Source organism: Desarmillaria tabescens (genome assembly GCF_030435595.1).
Source record: "Desarmillaria tabescens strain CCBAS 213 chromosome Unknown EV420scaffold_70, whole genome shotgun sequence".
NCBI classification, from domain to species: Eukaryota; Fungi; Basidiomycota; class Agaricomycetes; order Agaricales; family Physalacriaceae; genus Desarmillaria; species Desarmillaria tabescens.
Window position 1 is genome coordinate 194,251 of NW_026848369.1, and position 18,699 is coordinate 212,949.

Genomic DNA, 18,699 nt, shown 5'->3' on the forward strand with positions numbered 1-18,699 from the left:
CGAAGGCCAAGAAGGTCCACGAAGTATATACAGGATATAGATAGATGATTAGAGACACGCTTATATTAGCGAGAGCTTAGGCTTTGAGAACTGAATTATAATCCATAAGCCAGGAAACACATCTACAATCAGGCATTAGCATATCTTGAGACCTCGACCATGTGTAGCTCAGACATACCATCATCTCCGATATCAGATACCTTTTTCCATCATCCCCATATGTGAGCACTCCCGAAATTGAAATGTCTCAGGCATCTCTGCAGTCCGTATATGATGCAAAATAAACACCAATTTATTGTACCTCTATCGCTCTTTCGAGGGAGTATCAGTCAGTGAAACTTGGTTGCATTATAATTCACCCTTTCACGTGCGGGCATACAACTAGACTATGAACCATGGCCAGTCCATTTGCTCAGGATGCGACGGTGATGGTTCTCCATCGTTTCTATTACCTATACATAGCCACGCTTTCTAGATTCACTGATCCCCGCCATAGCCTGGAGAGCACCGGTGGAAATTGTCGCGTACAATAACGAAAGATGATCGGGCATGCGATCTGTTAATTTTTACGTCGTCAGGATACGTAATTCAGTACAGTCTATCAGATTAAATAGTCTTTTCAGGGGAGAACATAGGTCCACGTGTTTTACATGCTGCGGGAGTTTTTGCGTAGGATTCACATACATGGCTTCTACTCGCATTAAGTCAGGAGCCGGTAGACCGGTCAGATGTACCTTGGCTGAAATAGATGAGTCAATTCTTTGAGCTTTCATGTCGGGTAAAACTACACTGTGCACAATACTGAATATACAAATCTTATGCCAAGATGGACGCCCATGGTCTCAATTCGTTTGCATCCGTGAGAGCGGACTTACTTCTTACAATTTCTTGTAAATTTTCCTTTTGCGTATTTTTAATCTTTCGCTGAAAATAGTCTATCTACCTTCATGATGTTCCTCAAAAGACTCTTCTCAATGAAAATCCGGTTTTCATCTATCCAACGTCTATCTACGTCCGCCCAAGCAACAAAGCAAGTCATCGGAAATGTTGATCTCTTCTAATTAGGGGAATAATCCCTCCACAAAGCGGGTCATGCTTGTCTGATAGAGTAAGTGTTTACATGGCCAATAACCCTGACGGTCTCTGGTATATTTCCCCCGAAATTACATATTGCATGAACACGCCGCTTCTCTAATAATAAAAGAAAAATCTCTGGTAGGTACTTAAACCGTCATGTTGCATATAACAAAAGTTAATTAACATCACCCCACCAACATTTCGTCTATGAACGTGTTTCTTGTGCGCTATTTTCCTATCCTCCTTGGCCATCGAAATCTAATGCCATGTTTTTCTTCTTTACAATTTAGGTCGGCGATCGTGTCTTCTTTTACAACTCGAGTGGACAACTCCTGAAAGGTGTTGTCGAGTCATCAAGTCGCATGACAGACGTGAGTACCGCGCACTCAAATAGCACGTATTTCGATTGACAGTCTATAGGGCACGCAAATGGTTCTCATCAAGCGCGATGATGGAGGAACCATAACCTTGCCGTAAGTGATTCACTTTCTTAGTGAGAACTTGCTGGACACTTAATACCGTAGATCTGCGAGCGTGTTTCGTCGTGGTTAGTTTCAGGGTGTAATAATGAAAGCAGCTTGTACTACTGGGTAGAACCCATGCTAGAGAAAGATGTGTAATAATTCCATGCCCCAAATCCTTGTTTACGCTCTTGGCCAAGTCTCAATGTACCATTTCCGTTGTGACGACGAGGCCCTACACTAGCAAGTCGAACCTGTCATAAACTCATCCATATCACAGGAGACATTGAGATAAGAGCGCTAGCAACAAGCCCTCACCATCGACATGTGAGATTTCGAACTTCTTATAACACTAGCAGATAGTCGCTATTTGGGTGCTCGTATGGATTTACTTACGTGTTTGCCTATTTCCTCGGGGATTTCTAGTAACAAGGCTGTATGTTTCGTACTTAGTCTCCATGTCGGGTTTGCCACAGACGTAATCCATTCTTGCCACTCACTTCGTTTGAGAACGGCCCTGCGATTCTAACAGACGAAATCAGGAGGCTGTTAACCGAACCCCCACAATTCCTTTCATTCGAGTCTGAGAGTGTCAATGCAAGTGATCCTCTGGTTCGTTTATCCACTTCGCGGCGCTTGCATTGATCTATTCCATTTACAGAGCCAAGCATCTGGGCTCAATAAAAGGACGAATGTTCATGTAGTCGTCGTATTCTTCTGATAATAGTGAATATGAGCATAGAGAAGCACGGAAACACTAACGCATGAGATAGCTGAAGGATCCCCTCCTTAAGCTAGGTCTCGAGAATGAAAATTATCCGCTTTGGCTTCCGTAGAATGTTTTGAGATCTAGTGGTAGAGTTCCTCAGTCAACACATCTACGGTCCATCAATCTCAGTAAAGTACGCCTCGATGACTCTCCAGGGGAGGTGAACATGTTACAGTCAAATCACGGTGCTTACTTTCCAGTATCCTTTATTGATTTGTAGATTCCGGCGTTATGAGTGGAAGGAAATCAAGGCAATCAAAGAATTCCTCCATTGCTTAGTTATATGTCATAGGCGAATAATTTAATCGTAATTAATGAGCGGCGATGCGACTGTCCTGAAATATTGAAGCCAAGAACGCAACGTGTAGTCGTGGTACGGTTTTGACTGTTGTTGTTTCTCTTTCGTTGCGCTTTGCCGTTCTGTCTTACTTACCATGTCATTCATTAATCCCATGCCGCTACCATCACATTCATTTTTGAAAAAGACGTCGTAATTAATGTCCTGGTTGCTATACCGAGAGTAGAGAATCGATGTCGAGATTATTGGTACGAGCAACACTGCTCTTCTAGACGAAGTTATTCCGATATCTGTGTACATCCAGAAATGGGCCGTAATAGCTCGTGAAAATATTTGGAACCCATGAAGCGCTGGCTGGTTTGAGGTAGTCCGAGACCTAGCGGTACCTTTCGAGGAAGGTCGATGAAGATGTGAGTGTGGAGTTCTCTCGAAGGACTTCTTTACTGAACCTTGTCTTACTTGCACATCTAACACCTACAACTTTCCAACGACTTACCTGATCTTTATAATCTGAATCAATTCTCTTCCCAATGCCATACATGAATGCGGTCTAAAATGTTGCTGTCGCGCTAGGGGTATCTCGCTTCTGTTTGCTTCAAAAACCGGATGCCGCCGGCCCTAATACTAGGTCGCTTCGAAGTCAGAATGACTCTTACGCCGCCCTCTGACGGTGTTCCTCACAATGAAGAATTTCACGGAAAGGCGCTCCTTCTCTGCACGTATTCCTTGATGGATGGAAACGAAGCCGTTGTCATTTAACTTCGTCTTGATTGGGGCTGTCGACGCGAGTTTCTTTCATTACACTAACGTCTGATGAAAGGCAAACTACCCTTGAATTTGACGGCCCCGTTGGGCTGGATGCGTGAAACTGCCGCGTCCGTGCTTATTTCCTTTCCTGAGATTCTTTTGTTCTCACCGTTTTCCGGCAAAGCTAGCGAGGCTAAGTATTCTTAGGTCCCTCCTCACTACGGAAGGCTTCGTTTTGGGGTACGGAACTATTGGTTCGTATGGCTTTCTTACACGATGCGATGTCTTCTATACTTGCTACTTTGGAGAGGTTAAAGCTCTATGAGATCAGTCTCCCTCCAAGATCTCATTTAATTTCCTTTAACTCGTACGGGTTTCTCTTTGTGCTGATATTGGTGATATAGGGCCTCAATCCTATCAAGAACACGGTTGATAACGGCGAAAATGCTGACCCTACATTTGAATGACGAGTGCCAGCCTGGTGAGATAGATCATTTTACGCGGATCTACATTTCGCCCGTTTATTGAGTTCTGCTAGTTCGCACGAACATATCCATATCATATTGGTGTCTATTGTCCATTACGATGTTTGTTGACCTGAAAGACGTCCTTGGTAAGAATTTAGTAACCACTCCTTTGCTGCCTATCCTAATGATACGAGATTATCGCCGGGTGCTTTACCTTCGGTACCACACCTACCGGGGCCAAAAGAATGCAGTGTCCTATTACGTTCAGTGCGGATGGAGTAATTCTTGTACGCTTCATTCTGCCTGCTCCTCGACAGTTAGGCCAACTGTATATGTTGCTCCCATAATCGTTACGATAGGTTTCCGTGTTGTTTTGGACAAAGAATACTCAATACGTCTTCCAGTGAGACTTCTGCGGCATGAATGCTGTAATCGTTCGAAGAGCACTCTTCAAAGTTGCCGCCGAAAAACGTTCGGCCTTTCTACAAACGGTACAGCTGTTTATTGGATAACGTCAGAATGATGCTGCAAAACGAATGGAATGTCAGAAGGCTGATGACCTTACGCTTAATCGTGGCTATGGTAACAAGGCCGTTTATCTTTAGCATTTTCTCAGGGTTTGAATCTCATGCTGCGCATCTCGTTCAATATTTCATATTAACGTTCGACGTTTCAATTACCCTCATTTTGATCGTAATTCACATTCGCATTACTGTGCTGAGTCACAGTCATCGGGAGTCACATTCCGAAGGCTGCATCAAAATCACAAGTCGCGGCTTACAGATGCATTTGTCGAGACTTGGGGAGCTGACGTGAGGTTAGCTGTCCCTCCGTCGAGTCCTTCATTGACGCTCAATTGTACTTCGCAAGGAGGATGTTCTTTTTGGTCGTTGTATCTCCTTTCTACCCATTTGTCTCAGAAGCGTGGCTTTTTTCGTCTATTATAGGCACCGACATCATGATTCGGTTTATGGCCGTTAACACAAGAACAATCGATCTAAGAAGCAAGCTTAGGGGTTTTGATGGAAAGGTGAGTTTGTCCCGTCATCCTTCTCACGATGTCTGTGACACTGATTAGCTGTCTGTGCCTAAACTGCGGTGGAATAAGATTTCGTGAAAGCGTACTCTAAAGAGACATGCGTTGTCCATCTGTTCCTGTTTACGATTGTGAGTCTTCGTCATTCTCTCGATACAGTAGTGGTTAACGTCTTCGCTTTCAAAGTAGAGTAGTACCGGAACATAAAATCGAGTACTCCAGACTGTTTGCTTACAATTAATTCTAGCCAAGAGCCTCCAAGACTTTGCTCTCTGAGGTGATCGATGCTCATCGCGCATGTGTTCCGTTGTCACGATGTCTTCAGTGTCTTGTGTGTCCTTGTGCTCTCGAGATAAGGATACCGACATTTAAACAGGAGGAATGGCTACCTTAATCATCAGTCTCGACTTCATACCACGCTCGTTGTTTTGATTACTCTCAGCGTCGCCCCCTCTGGCTTTGTCAGTCAGTACAAAAGAGATGGTGGACTTACCATCTCCCTTTCTGGACCTGTGACGAATGTCACCACTGTCGACGATCTCAACTTCACAGCGACTGTAGCCAATACTGGTTCAGAGTCGGTGAAGATCTTGAAGTGCGGGAAGATTTTGGATAATATCCTTCCAACCCGCTCGTTCACTGTTACCAAGGATGGAGAGACTGTTCCGCTCGGGAGAGGAGAATTCTGCGTTTGCGTGCTGCGTGCTTGCGTTTGCTTGCGTTTTGTTCGCGTTCATTTGCGTTTCGGGTCCGTTCATTTGCGTTTCCATCATTGCGTGTATATGGTGTCGTGTGCGTGCCATTGTCTACGAATGCGAGTGCTATTTAATGTTCTTGAGTCCTTCGAATATATCTTAATTTCCGGATGAACATAGCATGTCAGAACAATGTTATATATACTTAATAGAGGTAACTCAGTTGTTTCAGACACAACATACATCAAATAAGTTACATACAAGGTGCCCCAGATACACAATTAATCGACTGCAGGCCTAACGCAAGTCCCATCCTATGAACGCAATGCATCAACTTCGTGATGGTTGCGTCTGAATCATTAACGCACGCGTTCACTTGATTTACGCATGCGTTCACATGGTAACGCAAGCGTTTTGAACATTCTCGCAAGCGTTTAAATATCCACGCAAATGCACAGGCAGCCCATGCACGTCAAGAGACAAAAACGCATGCGTTACAAGGTTCGAACGCAAGTGTGACATACTCGTCACATTTGCGTTTCATTGGAGTTGAACTTGCCCAACATGCTTTTCATCCTTCCGTGGCCTCGTATTGATTTATTTCGCATATCTTTTACTATATAATACCTTAAAATTGTCTAAACTTCCCAATCAATATCCATTTTTTTTTTTTTTTGAATCCTGTTGGTATGTGATGTACTGTAATCCTACACGCTAGCGTATGGTGGGATATTGCTACTTATCTATATCTCGTCCATTATCAATATCCACAATAATGGTTTAACGGTGCCTTCAATGCATTCCCTTACCTACAAGGCTACCACTTCTGTGATAAGAAACAGTACAGTATTCTAGTGTCTACAAGCCAGAATCATTGCTCTCCGATTGTCTGCAGCTTTGCTTGGCAGGTCAGCAATGATTTTCGTTAGTATCAGCTGTTCCCGAGTCATCCGATTTGGTAGGTATATCAGTGTTGGAAGTACAGAGGAGAATGTGTGTGAGAGAGAATTAATTAGCCTCTCAAGGGAGAGGCATCGTACTTAAATACATGTTGTACTACTTCTAGAACTTACTACGAATTACTCTGTATATCTACTTTTGCAGTTAAATGCTTATGCCGCTTAGTCATGCCGAAGCTTCGAGTGCATTCTAGCACTAACTCGGGATTGCTATCCCAACACTCCCCCTCAATTCCGAGTCCCTAGAATACCTGCAGATAAATATTCATGTAATGGTCTTGGTAGTCCTTTAGTGAATATATCTGCTAAGTTCTCCTCTGAGGTGCAGTGCTGAACTTTGACTTCATTTGAAGCCATGCGCTCGCGAACAAAATGATGATGGATATCAATGTGTTTTGATCGCGTGTGGAATATTGGGTTCTCAGCGAATTTGATCGCTGATTGATTGTCGACCATAATAGTAGTTGCACCATCAGGTGGCAACCCTAATTCGGTTAGAAGCGCTCGCAACCATATTACTTCTCTAGTTGTGTGCGCAAGGGCCATATACTCTGCTTCCATAGTGGATAGGGCTACGGTGGGCTGTTTCTTTGAACTCCAAGTAACAGCTCCCCCTGCATAGGTACAGACATAACCAGATGTTGATCTTCTATCTGTTCTGTCTTCTCCCCAGTCTGAATCTGAATAAGGTATCAGTTCATCTGTAGTCCCTCCATATGTAATTCCTAAGTCTAGAGTCCCCTTCAAGTAACGGAAAACTCATTTGAGGGCTGTGACATGCTCAGCAGCTGGATCCTGCACATATTTGCTTAATTCTGTGACAGCATGTGCAATATCGTGCCGGGATCCATTTGCCACATACATCAGAGATCCGACACCGGTGTGGTAATACTGCCTGGTGGCTGTGTCAATGCCTCGGGAATCTCCTTCGGGGATTTTCTCTAGCCGTACATTCAGGTCCATAGGCATTTTGACTGGTTTACAGTCTTTCATGCCCATTCTCTCGAGTACCTTGAGAATATATGCCTTCTGGGATAAGGTAATAGTGCCCATCTCCCAATTTCTGTCTATCTTCATGCCCAATATATGTTGAATCTCCCCCATGTCTGTAACATTTAACTTCTTCTTAAGTTCTTCTTTCATGTTAGACATGGTTTCATCATCCTGGGCAAGCAATGTCATGTCATCTACATGCACAGCTATAATTATGGGGCCTGATTTCGCTTGTCTGATGTATACACATTGATCACTGATCAATCTCATGTATCCAAGTCCCAAAAATGTAGTGTTTAATTTTTTGTTCCAAACTCGGCCAGATTGCTTGAGTCCATACAATGTCAATTTGAGGTGTGCTGCTTTGCCACTTCCATCAGAATATTCTGGCGGTTGAGCCATGTAAATGGATTCATTGAGCTTTCCATTTAAGTAAGCTCCGACGACATCCATTCCATGTATAATCAAGTTTCTTTGTGCGGCAATGGCCATAAGTAGGCGGAATGTGTCCAACCTGACAACTGGGTGCATATGTCTCGAAGAAATCAATGCCGGGAACCTGCGAAAATCCTTTCGCAACAAGTCTGGCCTTGTATCTGGTGATTTTCCCATCACCATCCCTTTTTAATCTATAACTCCACTTGCAATTTACAAGTGATCTGTCCTGGGGTAATTCCTCTAACTGCCATGTACCCAGAGAGGTCAATAGATTATATTCTTCATCCATTGCTTTCTTCCAATGATGCCAATCTGGCCTTGTTTTAGCTTCTTCAAGGCTTAATGGCTCATCACTGAGGTTATCTGCAGTCTCCCCCAGACATGCATAGTCTGCTGCTATATTTGCAGTTTCCAAAGGTTCCTGTGACATTTCACGCTGCAATTCCGGCGATTTCGTGCCTCTTGCAGCTGGATTATTGAGCAACCGGTAACTTGGTTGATTGATTGATGCGATCCGGACTGATTTGGTACGTGGCTCGATCGCCTTCCCACGCCAAATGGGAAGCTTTGATTTGGTTGCCAGGGCATCAAGGGGCATTTCCCCTTTTGATTCAGCAATTTCGGCAGCCGCGGAATCATCGGAAATGTCATCATTTCCACCTGGAGTCTGCTCGACATTGTTCCCTAACTCCCCCTCGAGCAATGAAGGGTGGGATACAATATAATCATTGTCTGTAGGCTCTTTAGTGTTGTCTTCAAGGAATATAACATTTCTTGAGGTCTGAATCTGTCTGGTCTGAGAATTATAATATCTCCAGGCCCTAGATTCATCTGTAAGACCTGTAAAAATGAATTCCCTTGATTTCGGGTCGAGTTTTGACCTTTTGTTATCTTGCTGCAACACCCAGCACTTTGCTCCGAACTCCTGGAGTGTTGAAATGTCCAGTTTCGTGCCCCAAAACACTTCTTCGGGGGTTAGATCATTCTTGATGGCCTTAGTCGGTGATCAGTTCTTCAGGTACATGGTGTATGCCACTGCCTCGGGCCATAGGAATTTCGGCAAATGATGTTCTTCTAGCATGGCACATGCATGCTCCACAAGGGTCCGATTGACTCTCTCCGCAATTCCATTTTGGGGTGGAGAATATGCGGCAGTCAGTTCCAACTGAATGCCATTGCCATGGAGGTATTCCTTCCCATTATCAATCCTCATAAACTTCAGGTCCTCCCCTTTGTGGACTTTGATGTATTTCTGGTACTGTTGGATTTCTTTTTGATCTCCGTACCTTCTTTTGACTTCAGAAAATACAACATTGTCCTCCGGGATTTGCCATCTGTGAAGCTTATGTAATATCTTTCTCCATGGATACCCTGAGTTCGGGCTGGCCCCCATAGGTCCGAAAATGTCATTTCACCTATTCTTGTGTATTCCCTTTGAGCTTCTTGTGGAAATGGCTCAACATGGTGCTTAGCCTTTATACAGGCTTTGCAATCCTTCTGGGGCTCAGCTAACTCATCCACATCCATACCCTTGACCATCTTCTTTCTAAATAGTCTCTTTACTGATCCCATATTTAAGTGGCCCATCACTCAGTGCCACATCTGCCACGATCGGGCCGGTTTTATCACGTGGGCTTGAGTTATTTCTGGCGCAATGATGTCAAGGCTATACAGCTTCGAAATCTTATCTCCATGACCAATTGTCTTGTCATGCGGTGAGATAATATCCATCCGGGATCCTTTGAATTTGAGTTCAAACCCAGCATCCATGATGCGCCCCAGCGAAATAAGATTGAATGGTGCCTCGGGACAGTGAATACAATCCTTCAGTGTAACTGAAGTGGTCTCATCCCCTTCAACCATTTTAATCTTTACTGTTCCTCTTCCCAAGCCTTTTGACTTTCCTACACCAATAACTTCGTGTCCTGGGGTCTCAACATAGTTAGAAAAATGTAATCTGTTCTTGACTATATGTTTAGTTGTTCCTGAGTCCCCCAGCCATGATGACCCTGCAAGCATAACGAGTGCAGTGTCTGTAGTGCAAATGCATAATCTTCTTCATCTGAATCCGATTTGGCAACATGTGCCTGGGTCTGGCCCTTCCCTTTCCCCTTCCATGACTTTCCAGAATTCTTCTTTCCATTTGGGCAGTTTGCCCTGATGTGACCAGCTTCTCCACATCTGTAACATGTGATTTTTGAGTTGGACTTCTTCTTGCCATGTGCTGCAAGTGTTGTGGTCGGATCAGAAGTCTTTTCTCGTAATCGGATGTCTTCCTGGAGAATTCAGGAAATCAATTTGTAGGAATCTTTCAAATCTGCAGTGTCCACTGATGAAATGAATGAATTCCACGATTCTGGGAGTGATGTAAGCAGTGTAATAGAGAAGTCCTCCTCCTCAACTTTCTGCTTGAGGGATGCCAGCTCCTCTTGATAGGACCTCATAGTCCTAATATGTTCCTCTATGTTTCCCCCTTCTTCACACTGAGCTCTAAAGAATCTCCTTCTAACAAGGACAATTCCCATGGGTCTCCTGGACTCATACATGTCTTTTAGAGCATTCCATGCTTCTTCTGAAGTCTTCGAACCAGCAATATACACCAGTGGGCCATCCGAAACCCGCAACCTTATTGTCGAAAGAGCCTTCCTATCGCTCTTCTTCCAATCTGCCACCAGTGCCGCTTCTGCCGGGGCCTTGATGCTTCCGTCTGCGTAATCAATTAGACCTAAATCAGTTAGGATATCGATCATTTTGATTTTCCATGTCGGGTAATTTTCCGGGCCCTTAAGGGGGTCAATTCTGTAAATGGACTGGCTTTCCATGTGGTTCTGTATGTGTATGTAATGTACAAAAGTGCGAAGTAGGTAATGAGGTAAGTAGTTCAGTTAGAGCCGGGGCCCATAACCTGTTGGAAGTACAGAGGAGAATGTGTGTGAGAGAGAATTAATTAGCCTCTCAAGGGAGAGGCATCGTACTTAAATACATGTTGTACTACTTCTAGAACTTACTACGAATTACTCTGTATATCTACTTTTGCAGTTAAATGCTTATGCTGCTTAGTCATGCCGAAGCTTCGAGTGCATTCTAGCACTAACTCGGGATTGCTATCCCAACAATCAGCCTCAGCCTGACGCTTTCCGGTACCATTTGACAGCATTCTGGGTCGTGGATGTGTGGCTGTTTGCACTCGTTCTCTTTCCTCCTCCTTCTCTTGTTCCATCTTATGCCACTGCTCCAGCTCCTCTTTGTCAAAAATCCTTGGAATCCGAATCCGCTTCCAGCAGCCAGGTGCCTATCACACGCCTAATTTTTTTCTGTTAATTAGAAGCATTAGGGAGACATCTTTCAAGTACATCACTGAGACTTACGAGGATACCCATGAAATTTTTGAGGCAAGATCTGTGCAAGAACTCGTGGTTCACAAGTGGGTGGAAACTTGAACTAATGTTCACAGCAATTGTGCTAGCAATGCTGTACTAACTACAAGGATTTTATACTACTAGAATACATAGAATGTACTAGAATGTATGACGGTATCACTGATAAAATGAGTGCATCCAGGGAATATGGGGAGAATGAGCGAGAATATTCAAGCAAGCTCTGACATCTAAAAATAGCAATCCATATTCTAACAAGATCTCAAATTGACAGGCTCCCGTCGTGGCATGAGGGATTGGGTTGCATCACGCCATGACACGTCTGCAGGTGAAACGCAAGGATGTCACGCATGCAAATGCAAACACATTTCAACTAATGCAACTGCCTTTTTAGGAAACGCATGCGTTTGAACGCAAATGCAAATGCAGGAGCGATAACGCAAGGCAACACATCCACGCATGTGGATAATGCAGAATTCACCATGCCCGTTCCGCTCACTGGGATAAAGGTAGGGTTTTCCCCAGTCTAATTTATCCACTGTCAGGCAGCCCATTCAGCGGTTTTCTGCAGGCTATGTTTTATTTGGAAGACATTGGTGACTCAGCTTTTGCAGTCATTTCTCCTGGAGAGTCGGCTATTGTCAAGCATGAACGTAAGCGCGATACTTTCTTGAATTTGGGATGACTGCCCTATAATTCTTGTTAAAAAGTGTCGACGCTCTTTGCCTTTGCCTCCGCTGTTCCAGGAACGCTCACGTTCATGTCTGTTACGATGTTCAAAATGGATGGTACCGAAGCTGGATTCGCCAATGCGAGCCTTGACAGGATTTCAGTGTCGTCCAGCATGAAAGCAAATAGTGACTCACGACGTGACCTCTGGTGGAGTGACAAATTCAGTGAAGTTTCCTGTGAATGCGAACAAGACAATGAGACGAATGTTGCATAAGATGAAAGAACAGTAACCGACTGCTGATATGAACAGCTAGTCTCGTTCACTCCACGTTCGACATCCTGAGTATATGGAGGTGGTGGTGTAGAAAGGGAGCTTGAGGGGGTCGCACTTGAGCTTTGCTGTGGTTTCAATGGCTTGACGCCGTCTGTCATGGTGATGGATAAAGACAGAGATGGATTCCGGACCTTCGGCCCGGGACAGTTGGTCGCGTACTGCGTACTAAATCGAGTTAGGTCGCTGAGTTAACAGAAAATATGTATTTGGGTCTACCAGCCTAGTTTTCGCCACATATCACGATACTCTGGAAATCTCCAACAAAACAACCTCACCCGATACTCAGTCTCATCGCGGAATTCCTCATCGAACTATGGAATACAAGACTGGTACACTCCGGTTACCGCAATAACCGGTATTTGTATGTGCTTACTGCTACTATATACAGTAATATGACCCCGGAAACTTCCCCGTTATTCAAATTTTGAATCCTCTGCAGTTATAAATGTATATCCTTGATTGCCATCTTTCCCAATTTGTTTCAGATTGACATCCTTTTTACAGTCTGGTGTCCGTTTTGGTGCACTTCAGATATAGGCTATGCAAGTATTACCTGGCAAAGGATCCTGGCTGTGTCTTGGCCATCGGTCATCAGCAATTTCACATTCATGTAGAGGGTATAAGGTGGTATAGGGGATTTTGTGTGCACTGACAGCCTATACCATTATACATCTATAAACATCAAATTTATATAAATATGTCAGTCTAAGTCTAGGAGAGTGTTAGTCAAGAGCTAGGATTATATAGCTGAGGATGTACAAAAGGCGAAACAACAATTTCGAGTCAAGAGCATCAAGTATGTTCCTGAAATAGAAGTGGTCTGTGTAATCATGCCATAGGGTCACATGTACGTTGAACTTGTCGCAGTTTTTCATTTTAATCATTGCTCTTCAACTCTCACTTCTTCCATGCCATCCCTTCATTGTCCTCCCATTGGTACAGTGTGGTACTTTGGTAACTCCATTTTACTATTCTTCCAAGCTATCTGCTACATAAGATATCTGTAGGATCTCATCACGCGACCCTCATTGATATTGGACGACATTATTTTAACATCTCAAATCTGGAGCTATGCAGGAGTCTCCCCTCTCTTCTCTCTGCCCGTCTTCATACATCTGCTATTTACTTCTGCTACACAAACTTGGGCTGGACCTTGGGAGTTGCATGGATCCATGGAATACCTAAAGAGCTTAGGGTAACAGATAGCGGGAGACATTGGTAACGAGGTGTGCAATTGAACATCCTTTCCCGTTTTCTCAGCTTACTGATACCATGTGCAGGTTATTGTGACAGCAGTCAACCCTAGTCTCGCGATAAGGCCGGATGGGACGGTCTTGGTGCGTATCACATCTCTCCTTGTAGAGTTAATGTTGATCTTGCCTACCGCAGGAACAGTGTGGCTTGTTTCGCTCTCCGAGGCTTTGGTTACTAGTCAACTAGTGAGTTGGTTGGCAGGTATGTTTTTCTGTTACCCTTTCGTTTACCTTCCCTTCTGCTCTTGTGCTTTATGAGTCCCAATGTGAGCTGGCATCTTGCGACAAGTAACCTGTACTTATGCTATGCTAGATGATATGTCGAAATTGAGCTTGATACGCAAGTAAACCTTCCGTTCACGTTCTAGCACAATGCTTGCTGCCAATGTTCCTTACATCGGAGGGGAGAGTACATAGTAGAGATGTATTAGATATATCTGCTTTGTACATGCACAGTGAATATTATACTCTTGAAAATCTTTCCATTCTATTGATCTGTAGATTAAGTATTGAGCCGCATTGAAATATTCTGGTGCGGTTGCCTGTATCTATAGGGGTAAAGATGGTCAGTATAGCTCTATAAAAATGTTTATAGAAAACATACACTTAGATACACCCACGTAGTAGCATACAGCGCAAGAGAGCCTTAGGACACATTAAACGTGACATTATCATCATCTCATCCACTTGGGGGCGGAGCGCCATTACATAGAACTCGGTAGAAGATTCGACAGAGAAGCAGCGGTAGAGAATACTGACTCATGCATGCAGGGCAGCCTTGACAACGTATCCTTTTTGACTTTGACAGACGGGCTTCACCTAGATTCCATGCATGACAGGTTCCAGATGGGGTGCATTTCAATTGTACAAGTGGGAAGGAAAACACAGGTTGACAATATGTGCCACAACGTTGTATGTGAAAACAGACGTCTACCTAGCTTCAGAAATGACTCCCATATTTGAATATCCAAAAATACCCAACATTTGGAGGGTCTTAGCTTGACTTAATTACCAGTCCGGCAGGCAAGGACCAACAGACATTTCTTTGTCCCGATCATCTTTCGGACATCACATCCAATAATGATTGCTCTCTTCCAGGACTTCGGAAGACGGTAGAGTCTTAGCCACATGCCCAGAAAGATCATCCCAATTTAACTCCAAATCTGACAATATCCTTCGCCACTTGAGAATCGTAATGATTTAAGAGGGCTAATACCTCGGAGAGAGCATTCCTGTCAACAAATGGGGTGGCTGAAAGTACCGCACTCGCCATTTGACTTCTCTGCATCATTTGTCCGAAAGATAAGCTTTTGTACATCAATATGGGAAATCAATCAATTGAGTTTAACAAGCATGAGTACTTTTGTCAGGCAGTGGGTGCCATTGTAATCCCCTTCGCTTAGTGAATCTTGACACCGATATCTTTAACACATACAATATTGTTCTGGCTGGTTCTGCACAAATCTGTGCCAAATGCGCCCACTTAAACTTCTTTCGAACATCTTTCCCAAAACAATTCCCAATCATTAAAAATCTTTCGTCATACACCGTCTCCACATTCAAGGAAAACAATAGAAATGGGCTCGGACATTGGACCAATTTGCTGGCTGGAATGCTCCGAGACCACTCCCTTCCTCATTTACGAGTCAGTCCTACATTTTAACAGCTATGTTCTCTGAAGTTGAAAGGTATCCACTTGTAGGAGGAAGCTACAGCGGTATCTGAAGATGCCAAAAAGATCGTTGAAGAAAATATTTGACTCTTTGAAACGGTGAAAAAGGACAAAGTGAGCGCATCCGTTCACTGATCTCACTCAATTTTAAATATACCTGTTCCGTGATCACAAAGCACCTCGGAAACCGACCTGAAGCAAGGTAAAGAAGTGGAGAGTTTAACGTAGGGATAACGTAAGGGCCTTGCTCGTACACAGCGATATCCAAATCGTACTTTGAAGCGCCCAACATTCCTTATTCTGCGCTACATCTTTCAATGGCACTGAGTAAAAATTGTGCTTCAGTCCTTCAGGGAAGAACATATGAAAATGAAAAAGAGGTCCAGAAATAAAAAGGACATACGTTGTGTAATAATGAATCTCTTCGTTTCCCATAGGCACTGAACTCGAGCTCAATGCTCTCTTGCTTATGTATTCCATGATGTGACATCCTAAAAAGGAGCTCCCGTTACACCCTCTCAGACATTTAATTTCGCCACAGACATTTCCAGTCATCGAAGTGGTCAGTTCTGATGATATAATCATCTGCTGCAAATACTAATACACAGGTGAAAATTTTGTTTTCGGAACCGCATAAGCCAGATATTCCAATGTCTGTTCATTTCACTTCACACCCAACGTTAATTCTGATCCTTCCTATACAGTACCTCAGGTATAAACGAGGAGTTAAAATGTAAAGTGTTCTCCACCACGTATTGGCATCTTCCTTATGCGCGATGTTCAGGTTACTATGCGATATTGAATACAATAATATACCAAGGGGAAAGCTCTCCTATGCCGGGTTCATGAATTGTATTCAATACAGCTTCTCAACAAAGTTAAAGTTTCCAGACCTTCCTCGACTCCTTGGAGGAGTTATGTACATCCCGAAGGCGCACACTATTACATTCTTAAACAAGTCGTGAGTTCCCCTCTTCAAACATGTAGACCCTGAGTCACAGGACTAGCATTGGACGGTTGTTACCGATGTGAATATCCAACACCCACAAACATTAAAAAGCGTCGATAACTTCTTGCAAAGCCTTCTTTCCCTGCTTAACACTCCATGCCATCCCCAGCCAATGTTTCGCACTGAAGATGTTGACCTGGTGCTCGATATTGTTCCTGATGGTTCAGGTACTCAGCTCTGCAAATATTATCTTGCCTACCATCAAAGTAGGGTTATATTTTGGCTTGAAGACATCAAGCCATCGGAAAGGATGTGGTACAACATGAAGGGTGTCACATCGGAGGCTCATATTGGTATTGTTTTTCTTTGTGCTTTACACTTCAAGTATTAAATGACATCCAAGCGTACGCAGTCGAAGCACAGTATTGGTATTTGAGTATCTTTCACATTTGTTGTATCTCATCTGGTCTTATCCCAGGCATCACCGATCTTTGTTCCCTTCGGTCTCATGTACAACACAATATGTTCTAGATGAACTGAGGGATATGATCATCCATGGTATTGGAGGTTAGTACATAAAGCTATATACTTTTGCACAGAAGTAAATGTAGGCCAGATGGTTTGGTTTCCCCAACGTCGACAGCGTCTTATGGGCCAGACGAGTTAAAAACTATGCTGGAACTCTTGCCTTCCAATATTAGTGATATCCCAAAAGCACCTGGACAACATCACATCATGTTTATCTTAATGAAACATTTTTGTAAGCCCACCCATTCACTTTAATACAATACTAATATTCTTCTCACAGGCGAAGAAAAATTCGCCAACTTTCACGGCGAGCCAGCCGTTCGAATGGACCGAGGTGTCTCAATCTATCACCACGAAAAACTCGGGGCAGAATCTCGAATGTTTCGTTTCGTCAGTCTGCTGTTATTTCATGCACCACGAAGACACCGACAGGAGATTGAATTCATGGCATGTGATGGGATTGTCTCATGCCGAGCATGGAAAATTTTCTCTACAGGTGTTCAAAAGACCTGTTCCGACCTTACTGTCTATGTAAGTGGTCCAGGCCACATGTTCTGATAGAACTTAACACTTGCCGAAGTCTACAGTGTTGGTGGCATTAGACATTGGCATCTTCACCATACAGTCCATAGATGCCGGGCCTAATATGTCTTGGATCAAAACATTCCTGTATTTCTCTGTAGTTGCTTCTCTCGGAAGCATCATGTCTGCCTTTTTACTGCAAAGGAAGAACCAAGAAGTCTTGCGAGTATCATACATGGAGGCGGTTTGTCCAATTTGTTATCCACTTTTGCCCATTGACAAACTTATCTTAGTGTCAACTCATGAACAGGTTCCGAGATGCCTCCGGTAGGTTTGACAATATGGCTATAGCACATAGCTTGCCTTTTGCTTGTTTATATTGGGGGTGTGTCATCTACATTTGAATACTGATTGACCTAACTTGACTGCCTGTAGGACTGTATTCTTTATAGGAGCGTTTCTGATTTTTGGACTTTACCCTGGCCCACAGGTCAATAGGGTCCTGTTCAGTTTCGCTTGGGGAATTTTGGGGCTGTTGTTGTTCTACTTCCGCTGGTGGACCTCACGCAAAAGCCGCACAAGATCTGTGGAATTGGTTTGACCTAGATAAAATTAGTCTGATAGGGGGGAATTACACGAAAATGGATATGTTCGCAAGAGTGCAGCAGGCGTAAATAATAGACACATTACCAGACGTATCATCACAATATGACCATAGCTGAAAAATAGCACACCCACATCCGTTTGCCTTCACTTGTAAAGGATTTCCAACATGAGAGTCTGTCAAGGTCCACGGTGTAAGATCTCCAGAATCCGCATCGACGATTGCTGTAACAGAAAGCATTAGAAACTAAATTGGTCTACAGGTGCCCCAAAGACATACTACATGTAATATTGGGAGGGTCTGGCAGTGCTCACATGTAAAAGATCAGATAGAAGTCCTTGGACTGCTGTCTGCTTATTCTGTAAAACTGTAAGGTTGGGCGCCGACAAGTTGTTGAGGGATGCTTTAGATGAGGAAGCCTGTTTGTTGCGAGCAGTGAGGTTTGACAGATAGATGCCAGTTTCCCTGTGTTCAGCTCAATGCCACGGCTGCCTATGACACCCATAACAGCAGACAATGTGGGTAGCAATTGTCTAGCGTTTCTTCTCAAAGACGCATTAGGAGAGTCAAAGTCGGCGACAATGATGTCATACTACAGCCGAATGCGGATTAAAGGCTCTTTTAAATGCCGACCGTGAAAGTGTAAGTTGAACTTTTACTATTGCCACTGAGTGATCTCTAATGTCGCAATGTGATGCAAATTTTTCTCCACTCACAGGAGGAAAGCTTAGCAAGACCCCCTACCAAATGCTTCAGAGGTCGGCGGCAGGCTCAACATGGAAAACACAAGATATTTATTAATGATTCAATATGTAGCAATCTTTAGGCATGAAGACATATTTTTTTCA

At 43.7% G+C, this 18,699-nt stretch overlaps 4 protein-coding genes across 4 annotated transcripts; all 4 read left to right on the plus strand.

Moving 5' to 3' along the window:
- Positions 1-1,284: 1,284 nt before the first annotated feature.
- On the plus strand, positions 1,285-1,554 carry EV420DRAFT_1650101 (uncharacterized protein; the record flags this gene model as incomplete). Its single annotated transcript, XM_060478412.1, has 3 exons — positions 1,285-1,299; positions 1,368-1,448; positions 1,498-1,554. The coding sequence occupies 3 exons, from the start codon at positions 1,285-1,287 to the stop codon at positions 1,552-1,554; spliced, it is 153 nt and encodes a 50-aa protein (XP_060323999.1).
- Positions 1,555-5,283: 3,729 nt separating this feature from the next.
- EV420DRAFT_1215315 (uncharacterized protein) lies at positions 5,284-5,526 on the plus strand (the record flags this gene model as incomplete). Its single annotated transcript, XM_060466398.1, has 1 exon — positions 5,284-5,526. A coding segment is annotated over one exon (243 nt), but the record flags the coding sequence as incomplete, so codon positions are not given.
- A 6,273-nt stretch (positions 5,527-11,799) lies between these two features.
- On the plus strand, positions 11,800-12,263 carry EV420DRAFT_1650103 (uncharacterized protein; the record flags this gene model as incomplete). The annotated part of the gene is made up of 3 exons (XM_060478413.1): positions 11,800-11,826; positions 11,889-11,970; positions 12,028-12,263. 3 exons carry the CDS (start codon positions 11,800-11,802, stop codon positions 12,261-12,263), a joined length of 345 nt encoding a protein of 114 aa, XP_060324001.1.
- A 4,489-nt stretch (positions 12,264-16,752) lies between these two features.
- On the plus strand, positions 16,753-17,699 carry EV420DRAFT_1485655 (uncharacterized protein; the record flags this gene model as incomplete). Its single annotated transcript, XM_060470271.1, has 6 exons — positions 16,753-16,764; positions 17,006-17,115; positions 17,222-17,256; positions 17,313-17,491; positions 17,541-17,574; positions 17,683-17,699. 6 exons carry the CDS (start codon positions 16,753-16,755, stop codon positions 17,697-17,699), a joined length of 387 nt encoding a protein of 128 aa, XP_060324002.1.
- Between the last annotated feature and the right edge of the window lie 1,000 nt (positions 17,700-18,699).